This window comes from Juglans regia, chromosome 16 (assembly GCF_001411555.2).
Source record: "Juglans regia cultivar Chandler chromosome 16, Walnut 2.0, whole genome shotgun sequence".
Classification (NCBI taxonomy): Eukaryota; Viridiplantae; Streptophyta; class Magnoliopsida; order Fagales; family Juglandaceae; genus Juglans; species Juglans regia.
This window is the reverse complement of record NC_049916.1, coordinates 13,209,066-13,220,286: the sequence shown is the minus strand read 5'-3', so window position 1 is coordinate 13,220,286 and position 11,221 is coordinate 13,209,066. Positions and strand designations below refer to the sequence as shown.

Below are 11,221 nucleotides of genomic sequence, written 5' to 3'. Positions count from 1 at the left end.
GTCTCCTCCTCATTGCCTTCTTGCACTACAGAATCTTCAAATAAGGTTTCTTCTCCATGTAACACATACACCTTAGGTTTTTTACACGTGCGCTAGATTCCACTTTTCATCATAGTGGTAGCATAGCCTTTTCCTCCTCTTATCATCCATCTGTGTAGAAAAAACCTTCTTAATTGGAATTTGGCCCTGCTGTTCTCTGAAACTTATTCAATTCAGATGGTGCATCGAAATGCATTTTTTCAAAACTTTTACCCATACTCCTCACTGACTTCCTGGTGGTCATTATTTACTCTTCTTGAATCTTTGCTAATCCAAATGCTGCATTGAAATTAATGGGATTGAGCATTCGGACTGGTAACCGAATCTCATCCTTCAAACCACTCAAGAAACAGCTCAATTTATACCTTTCCGACAAGCCTTTAAGCCTATTAGACAAAGCCTCGAATTGAGCCTTGTAACTGGTCATAAAAGTGACTTGTTTGAGGTGTGTCAAAGCCTCCATAGGGTCATCATAGGCTGTTGGGCCAAATCTGACTTGTAAAGCCTTGATGAATTTATCCCACCCATTAATGACTCCATCATCTAAGGCATCTTGGTACCAAACCAAGAACTCCTCCTCCATATGATACGCTGACATTAAAAGCCTCTGATTCAAAGGAGTTTGATGGAAATCAAAAAATTGTCTGGCTTTAAAGATCCAACCCGAAGGATCATTTCCATCAAAGTGTGGAAAATCAACCCTCACCCCACGAGGCAATACTGATATTTCTTTTGAGATCCCACTACCACTACCACTACCATGAACAATATCAATAGTAGGCACAATTTGTCTACTTTCGACCAAAGACTTTAGCATATCAGAAACTTATTCTAACATGTCTGCAATATTGTGAATTGCATGATGATGGCCTTCCAACTGTCGTTGAATAGCTTCCTTTTGCTTCTGCAACCCGTCCAACTGTGACTTTAAAGCTCCTCGCATACGTTCCACCATGATAGGATTGGCCTCTTTGATACCAATTGTAAGGTATCACACAAGATACCAACACCAACCCAGAACCCAGAACATGAAAAGAATGCAAACAAGAAAAGGATCAAGAAAAAGAGAAACCAAGAAACTTTATTGACTCTTGAATAAGGTTTTCAAGGAACCTCAAACCTCCATACACTTTCAGAAATGACCTTAAGCAACTAAACAACTTACAATGAAGTTCTAATTTGGTATTTATACAAATGAATGTAAAAGAGTAATAAAACGATGCCGGTCACTCCTATTTTCCTTTCTTCCCTTCTAAGCCAAACGCATCGCTTCACGAATGGAATCAAATGCACAGTTTTCCAACTTCAATCCATTAATTATGTTATTCACACTACGCACCATTTTCTCTTAAGTGTAACCCTCCTTTCTCTTTCTTCTTCTCAGCATGATTCCTTTAGAACTCAACCTCTCCTCCCATACACATTACATATTTATAAAATACAATGCGATTTTTGTAAGATAAATATTGAATGTAGACTACAGTGGGGTAAATAAAGTAGTTGGCAATGCCAAATCACTGGTGGTAGAGCTCATTGGGCAGCAACAATGGCCGAATAAAATATAGGTTTCTGTATTAGCAGGAAGGGTTGTTGTTCGAAATGGGAAGAAATCCTATGTGGCCATGTCTATTTGAAAATAAAATGTAAGCTAACATGTCATCATCTCATTAGTTGGTATAAATATGGTGTTTGCATCACATTCGGTTAGAAGATAGACTCTATAAGAGATGCTACTATTGCTACAACAATAGATGCATCCTTACAAAATATAATCCTGATCGGAAGTTGCTTGTGATATACAAAGACATTTCTGTAAGAGAAATGATATTTGCAGTTGTGGAATGTACAAGTGCAGCACAATCGTTTTGAAAAAAGTAAGTAAATACATGACTCACATGAAAACAAAAAAAAAAATTTAATAATGAATCCCACTTTTTTTCAAAATGATTCCGCGATGCTTGTGCACTCCACAACTGTATCTAGCATTACTCTTTCAATAAGGGTCCCTCTACGGGCCTCGATCGATAAGGTGCATCAACTATATATTTTGTATTTTTTTTAATATTTAAAAAAAATTACAAAATATACAATCGTGGCATTCTTTCGATGTACTTATTAGTCTTTCCCTCATGACAATGGGTATTGCTATTATGCCGCCCAAGTTTGACAGCTGGGCGTGCCCCCCTTAATGTAAATATTTTTTTTTAAATAATTTTTAAATATATTTAAATATTTTAAAAAAATACTAATATATTAATAATAACTTTCTCAATCATTAAATTTAAAAAATTAAAAGAAATAGAATACATAAATGATCAAATTGATGAGACAAACTCATACGCATAGTATTATTTTCCTTTGACAATAGATGCGTGGCTTGGGCCGCAGACCAATAAATACAAGAATGTGCGGTACATCAAGGTTGTACATATCTTTAAAGTTATGTTGTAGTAATTCTACGTTCACAACTTCTACAAGTCTAGAGCTGTTCTTTGTCTAAATGTGTCGAACTTTTCAAGGAGTCGTTATCCATCTTCTATTAATCTAATTCCATGAGATGTGTTACGTATAACAAAAAAAAAACGGAATTGGTGGGGACATACTTCCCATACATCCATCTTTCAAATTCTTTTCAACCTTATGATCATTTAATACAAAAAAAAATATAGATTCTGTGACTCAACACGAGCATTAATTTTAACTTCTTTAAAAATAGTTTATTACAAATATTCGTGTCTCAATAATACTATTTATCATTTATAAAGCTTTAACTTTAAACTTTAATTTTGAGCTCAACATAATAAAAGAAAACAAAATCTGCCACTGAAAACAATTTAGTTCTACTTTTGGATAGAATATTGAGGGTTTGTTTGGACACTTACGCTTGGTTTGGATAGAGATATACTTCCAATATCTCATCTCAATATCCAAACATCACAAACACAAATATTTTTTAATTTCAAATATTTAACTTTTCTTTTATCTAATCATTACTTAATTATTACAACTTTTCTAAATTTTCAAACAAAATACAAAAAATAATTCAATTTTTTTAAATTCTAAAACAAAAATAACTTTAGAAAATTATATTCTAATAATATTTTAATTTTATAATATTTTTATTCAACTTATTCTCTCTCATTTCACAAAACCACATAAAATATTTTAACTCAAATTATTTCTAACTCATCTCATCTCAAATCAAATATCTCACTACTATTTACAAATCATCTCAACTTATCTCAACTCACTATTCAAATTCCAAACTAGGCCGAATATGATCTCATAATTCTGTGAATAGTATCGAGTGTCCAAACTAAACCTAAGTTTATGTGACTTCCAATGCCATTCTCATGCGACCCTCATTCTCAAATGCAGGGTATTTTTTTTTTTTTTCTGTTTTATTTGGTCATGTTTAGTATCCTTCACCCATACATATTGATTAAGAAATGAAATTTACAATTTTAAGGTATATAAGCCTTACGCATTTCCTTTGAAAAAATGTGGGTAAATCTAGAACCCACATGAAAAAATTATTTTTTTAATAGTAGATCTTATTATTTTTTTTAAAGAACTGCACAGAGCTTGCATACTTTAGGATTATATCTAGCATTACTCAATCAATGATTGATTTAGCCTCCAAATAAAGAAAAAAGTCTTCCAAAATAAAGAAAAAAATTTAAACGTTCCTTCCAATTATTCTTCCTAATTTCTTTAGCTTTAGAGGTTTGATTCTCAAGTAAGAAACCTTCTTCCACTTTCGGCTACGCCAAGTAAACTAAGGACTCGTTTACTTGGCGTAGCCGAAAGTGGAAGGATTAAAATGCCTTAAACAAATATAAGAAAAGAAAGCAGAGCATGTATATTCTCCTAATTACACTCTACATGAATGTTTAAACAGTTCCAAGCTTCTTTTTTTTTTTTTTTTTTTCATTTTGTTTATGAACTTTTGAAGTTGGCGTTTGAGTTAGGTAAATGCAAGCCTGCATCTCCTAAATCTGTGGTGTGGTGTGTGTGCGCATTTCTATTTTTTTCCCCACCTTTCAACTACATTATTTCCTAGCCAGTTTTTTAAAATATATTGCTAATCTGAATGCAACTTACTCAACACCAAACCAGTCCAGTACTTATAATTTGATCTTTTGTAATGAAAATATTATATAAGAAGGTACCCAAGCATGCATGCATGCAGTTTATAAATTTGTTAAGTGTCTATATCATATGGATCGAACATGTAATTAGATTCATATGTTTTTTTTCTTTTTAATATTATCACAAAGCAGCTTAAACGATACGTGACAATTTTTTTAATTAATTTTTTTTAAAATTATGTTTATAAAAATTATGTTTATGACATGATGAATGAAAAGTTGCCAAACTTATAAATTAGACTATATATATAATTTGAAAGAAAACTCGATCTTCCTCCAACCCGAGGAGAGGTTGTTTATCTAATTAGTTTTGATAGAAAATCAAATATAATATAAAGAGTTTTGCTATGTATAAGCAAGTTTGCGTACTAATCTGCGTATTAATACTGTTGTCTTTATATTCTAAATTCAAATTAGCACTGTTTTCAATAAAATCTACTTTCTGACCAATCATATTAAATAGGTGCGCATATTAGTGCGCATAATCGTTTACAACTAGATTTTTCCTAATATAAAAGAAGATGGAGAAAAGAGAAACTGGGAAATATACTTTTGAGGATTACATTTTTACTTTCTCAATTATTATTAAATATAAGACATACATCCCAATTTATATGGAAATTACATTGAGATTACATAAGGTACGTAAACATTATGAAAACTAAATTAAAATAATATCAAATTAAAGTGATTTGATAATTATGAAAATCAAATCAATATAATATCAAAATAATATAATTATTGATTTGATATTATTTTCAAGTACAATTGAATTAATCTAAATGAAACTTAAAAGGAATTAGTTTTAGTCGTTGAACAGCCAACATGCAGGAAATTAATAAACACAGCCAAAAAGACAAAAAAAAAAAGAAAAACAAAATTAGAAGAGAAAGAAGCTAGGGTTGCAAGCTGTTTTAGCCGTACGTTTGTCCCAGTTTGTGCCATCCACCCAATATTGGATGGTGTTGGTTACCTTAACGCCAACCATACATGCCAAAAGCCTTTGATTGATTGACATAATTTCTAGACTTTAAAATGGTGGTTTGGAATTCAAAATTCTCCTAATTTCTCAAATGTATAAAAGAAAGGAAAAAAAAAAAAAAAAAGGCAACCATGCATAATATTTTTTATTATTAATCCTTTGGGCTGTGTTGGAATAGAAATAATATTATAATATGAGAGCATTAGGAAACTTGGGAAATTAAAAACCTTATTACATATATTAATATAGTTGAACTTTAGGTTATCGGCCGCAACCACTTCCCATCCTCCAAATTAATGTACTCAATTCCTACAAAAGGTGTCAACAACCCTATTTGTATTCGATCCAAACCTTGACAATAAACCAAAAGAACATACAATATTCTCAAATTGTACGCTTTTGAATTTGGCAAAAAGTGATCAGATAGCTAGCTAGCAGCTAGACTAGTGCCCGAAAATTACCATAGCCCAAGAAAAAAAGGAAGAAAGTACCGCGTTATGTTCATTTCAGCTCACCAAATCATCTTACTGCGTTAAATATTGAAGTAAAATGTCTTGGAGATCATTTCAGCTAGTACAGCGCGCGTTATGATCATTTCAGCTCACCAAATCATAACGCTTTGTGAAAAAACATGCACGCCAAGAAACACAAACGCCACCCCATATAACACGCATGATCACCCTGATCAAACTAACTATATTCACATGCATGCATGCTCTCTGATATTCCCACAAAATCATCCCAACACCATGATCAATCCTGGCAACCTCATGACCTTCTCCTCCTCCTCTTCCTCTGATGAACTTGCGCCTAGAAACTTGATTTCCAGGCGGCTTTTTTTCTTGCAACATATCCAAATCCTTGAGCTTTTCCTCGCTAGTTTTGTGTTTGTGGCCATTCATTCTCTAAGACAAAAGAAGGTTCATGGTCTGCCCGTTTGGCCTGTCCTCGGAATGTTGCCTTCCTTGATATCCGGCCTGAGATCAACCAATATGTTCGACTGGCTGACCGATATTCTTTGCCGTCAAAATGGGACTTTTAAATTTAAATGTTCTTTGTTTAGTAGCCTCAATGGTGTCGTGACCGCGGACCCTCGAAACTTGGAGTATCTTCTCAAGTCCAAGTTCCCCAATTTCCCTAAAGGACCATATTTCCGAGACACTGTTCATGATCTTCTTGGCATAGGGATATTTAGTGCAGACGACGAGACTTGGCAACGGCAAAGGAAGACGGCAAGCATTGAGTTCCATTCGGCTAAGTTCCGGCAATTGACCACCGAGTCATTGCTTGAACTTGTGCATTCCAGGCTCTTACCAGTGTTAGAGAACTCAATTCAGCAGTCCTTACCCATTGATCTCCAAGACATCTTACTGCGTTTAACTTTTGATAATGTATGCATGATAGCATTTGGGGTTGATCCAGGGTGTTTAAGCCCTGGTTTACCGGAAATACCATTTGCCAGAGCGTTTGAGGACGCGACGGAAGCCACGTTCCAACGATTTGTCACGCCCACATGCATATGGAAGGCCATGAGGTATTTTAAGTTGGGTGCGGAGAAAACGCTCGAGACATCAATAAAAGAAGTAGATAAGTTTGCCGACGATGTAATTCAGACAAGAAGGAAGGAGCTCTCTCTGCAATCCTCCGACGAAGACAAGATGAAGCAAAGATCAGACCTCTTGACAGTGTTCATGGGGATGAAAGATGAGCAAGGACAGCCTTTCTCGGACAAGTTTTTAAGGGATATTTGTGTCAACTTTATACTTGCTGGGAGGGACACTTCCTCGGTGGCATTGAGCTGGTTTTTCTGGCTTCTTGACAAGAATCCGGCGGTGGAGGAGTGTATTCTTGCAGAAACATGCCGGATTTTGGCTGAAAGAGAGGAGTTGAAAAGGGGAGATCAGTGGGAAAGTAATTCATTAATATTTAGGCCGGATGAGATAAAGAAAATGGATTATTTGCAGGCTGCTCTATCTGAGGCACTCAGGTTGTATCCTTCAGTGCCAGTGGATCACAAGGAGGTAATTAATTAATTTGCTAATGATCAAACGTCTATATATTTGGCTTTTTCTTTCGAATAACAAATATCATGTTTTCAAACTCAATTTCAGGTTTTTTTTTTCAGTTTTATGTTATAAAAGCATCATTTTATTAAAAATGATATCATGTACGTCTGAGTTATTTTTATCTTCTCACAACTTTTTATACAATTATATTTAAAAATTAGATATTTTTATAAAATAATTTTATTTTTATAAATTATTTTATTAAAATATCCATCATCTAAAATATGATAATATAAAATATTGTAAAAAAGAATGTCTATTATTTCCTTTTGAAAAATATTTTAACCACACAGAGCTTACACAAAAATAAATTCACAAATTGATATATCTTGACATAGTACGTTAAATTATAAAATTATTTTTATCATCAAATAGATTTTATGAATTTTATAAAATTATTTTAATTTTTTTTTATTTTTATAGCAGTTGTCATTCTTTTTTGTTTGGATGGTTTGTTCATCTTGTACAGGAATCTCGATCGGTTACGTACGAAGTAGTTGAAAACTGTCCAAAATATAAAGACCAATATTGGGGACGTACCATTTGGTCAAATGATTGTTAACCTACCATCGTACTTTCTGTTCCCCATACCCTATCTTTAAGGAGACATAGGCTATGGGGGATAATATTAATTAAGAGCAAAACAAAATTGGGGAAATAAATAAATCAAGACATCGAATAGTACATTAAACGAATTAAAAAGAAAAATGGAGATAGGGGTCAAAGTCTATTTGTTTGGTTATACAAATCATCTCATCTAATCATTATAATTTTTTTAAACACTCATATAATATACAATAAACAATTCAAATTTTTTAAATTTTTTAAATTTTGAAAACAAATTATATTCTAATAAATATTTATTCAATTTTCATCTCATATCATCTGGTATATGAAAAGTAAATTAAGACATTGATTTGGTGAATTTTTTTCTTGGAATAAAATAAAAGAATTTTTTTTTAATTAAAACCAAACGATTTATGTATATTGTTTTTCTTAGGTTTCATTGAATTAATTTACTCAAATTAATCCATTAATTGAACTAGCTAGTATTCTAATTTTGAAAATTCTAATTAACTACCTAATTACATTTTAAAATTTAGGTTGTTGAAGATGATGTATTTCCAGATGGGACAGTGCTAAAAAGAGGAACAAAAGTGATCTATGCAATTTATGCAATGGGGAGAATGGAGAGCATATGGGGAGCGGATTGCAAGGAGTATAAGCCGGAGAGATGGTTGAGAGATGGCAAATTCATGAGCGAGTCGGCGTACAAGTTCACCGCCTTCAACGGCGGCCCTCGCCTTTGCTTGGGAAAAGATTTTGCTTACTATCAAATGAAATTCGCCGCCGCCTCGGTCATTTTTCGCTACCATGTCAAGGTGGTGAAAGATCATCCTGTAGAACCAAAGCTGGCACTTACTATGTACATGAAGCATGGATTGAAGGTGACTCTTTATAGGCGTGATCATGAGTTGGAGCTTCAAAAGTACCTGAAGATCAATAAATAAGGGTTTTAATAGTGGGGGTGTATGTCAATAATCATGTTTTTCACATGTTTCTTATTTCTTTGATCTTTTATTAGATATATTATTAATCGTATTCAACATATGTTGTTCTATAATTTGTAGAGTGATAGCGAAGGACAAGGTTAGTACTTGGTTGTGTGTGTTTAAGAAGCTGCAATATTTTGAATAATGAGGTTTATCTTCATTTATAGATCTTCCCTTGGAGCACTACTAGTGGGCTCAACAAAGTCAAATTTTAGGCAAAAAATAAGTAAAGTGCAACAATAGGCTAGCTAAATGAATGGTAATTTTAACTTCAAATAAATTCACTGGCTAAATTTATTGAGCCAAAGCGGCTGGCCAAATATTATTTTTGTACTAAAATATTATCTTCCCGCTGCTTCTCTCTCCTGCACAAGTAGAAAAATCCCAAGAAATAAACATGGATGCCTTTCCTCTCTTCCTTTCCCCTCTTTGGTCTCTTTCTGCTATAGTAGTCAACTGCAATTTTTCAGGTAAGCTTTTCAATTCACTTTCCTCACTTCTCAAAATGGTTTTTCATCATTGGAATTTCCATCACTTTTTAGTTCTCTTTTTGCTGTGCAAATGAAGTTCATAAGATTTTTCATCATCTTCTCAAAACAGTAGCTTCATTACCATCCATTTATTTGTCATGATTTCCTCTTCATCTCCGAATACAAGTAATCCCACACCCACATCCTTGCAGGTGACCCACGATCTCATCTTCTTACTAGTAGCCGAACCATTTCGCCCGAATGCCACGTCGTCTTCGTCTACCACCGTCGCAGCCCATCGCCTCCTGGTCGAACCTTTTTTTTTTTTCTTTCTTTCTTTCTTTTTTTTTTTTTCCAGAAAATGGAATGTGATGAAGATGTTATTTTCTGGAATGTGGAAATCCGGTTTGTGATGTTTGGGCCTTTTTTATTTCCAAGGTGCTGATTCTCAATAGCCTACTGCATTTTATTTCTTGCGGATTCTCGTTGTTACAGTCGTAATCGAAAATAAAATCATAAAATAAATAAAAAGTTTAAAATCAATATTTTAATAGAATAATGATAGATTTGTTGATACTGTTATTTGATGTTGTTAAAAAGTAGCTAGATAAATTTGAAAAAATGAATTTTCTACTCAAATTTTGACCAAGTTTGTTGAATTAGTGTGCTCCTAGGCATAAGTGAGAAATCAATATCTCCATTCACCCAAAAGAAAATTAAATAAATATGTATATATACATTATTTTTTTTAAATCTTCACTTACATTATCTATTCCATATTTGTATTTATGACGACTTAGCTTTTCATAAATTCAAAACTGAAAAAATTTCCAAAAAAAAATTTGTTAGTAGAAAATGCAATTAATTAACATGAGTGGTAGCTGAAATTAATTGATATGAGTGCCTGCTTTTTTTTCTTTTTTATTTTTTTAAGGAAAATGTCATAATTAATTCATTCATTAAGAAAAATTTATATCCATGACCAGATACATGCATAAATATTCTCATATCAACCATTTGGAGCTCCACGAGTATACTACTGGACTGATCTGGACTTCACTACTGCTAATACTCTCTACAGATAAACATTCAAGAGACAACACTCTACCTAAACAGAGACTCAATATCACCATTTATAGAAATGAATGACTCAACCTCTACGGACACAACTGTCTAAGAGACGAACTTTTTTTTTTTTTTTTGCTATACAATAAGGAAAATAAAAATGAAGAATGATGGATCACATTTTAGACCAACTTCAGTAAACTTTGACGACACGTGAGGACCGCACTTAGTGATTTCTACAAAACTGCCACTATCCTCCAAAAGATTTGCAGCCTGAGAGTTTTCTTGTGCTGCGCATGTCTCTCGAGCGTTGTCGACAAATTGTAAATCTGACTTTTTCGACCATGAAGGAAGAAAATAAACTAAGAAATGAGAGAATGAGAGGGAGAAGGAGAAATGAGAAAGGAGAAAGGAGAAAGGAGAGGGAGAAAGAGCTCCTCTGGCGAAAAGAAAATCTAGAGGCTTTTCTTTTCTTCTTTTTTTTTTTCATTTTTGTTTTGGGAGTGAGAGAGAGGGTTTGGAAAGGAGAGAATGAAAAATATTACAAAATGTTATATTTTTTTTAATTGTAATTTTTTTTCTTTCATATATATATTTTTTAAAAATACACAAATTTACTAATAAATTCTTCCTTAATTATTAAATAAAATATTTACTATTATATAAGTGGCTATGTAATGATCAGTAAACGGAAATTCTTGTTTTTCGTTAGATTTCCGTTAAATCAACGTTAAGTCACTACAGCTTTGAAAACAGGGGATAAATTCCTGTTTTACATCTTTATCCGTTGGGTATTAGAACATTTTGGATTTATTATTTTTTTCCTTTATGTTTTGTTGGTTATCAGTCCACCACTTTTATGCTTTTTCATTGTCTACTTTTTCTCTTCCGCAGC

The 11,221-nt window shown here is 33.0% G+C and overlaps 1 protein-coding gene across 1 annotated transcript; it reads left to right on the top strand.

The window, feature by feature from the left end:
- Positions 1-5,554: 5,554 nt before the first annotated feature.
- On the top strand, positions 5,555-8,930 carry LOC108998110 (cytochrome P450 86B1-like). The gene is made up of 2 exons (XM_018974558.2): positions 5,555-7,193; positions 8,342-8,930. Exons 1-2 carry the CDS (start codon positions 5,760-5,762, stop codon positions 8,747-8,749), a joined length of 1,842 nt encoding a protein of 613 aa, XP_018830103.1. The 5' UTR covers positions 5,555-5,759; the 3' UTR covers positions 8,750-8,930.
- The last annotated feature ends 2,291 nt before the right edge of the window (positions 8,931-11,221 follow it).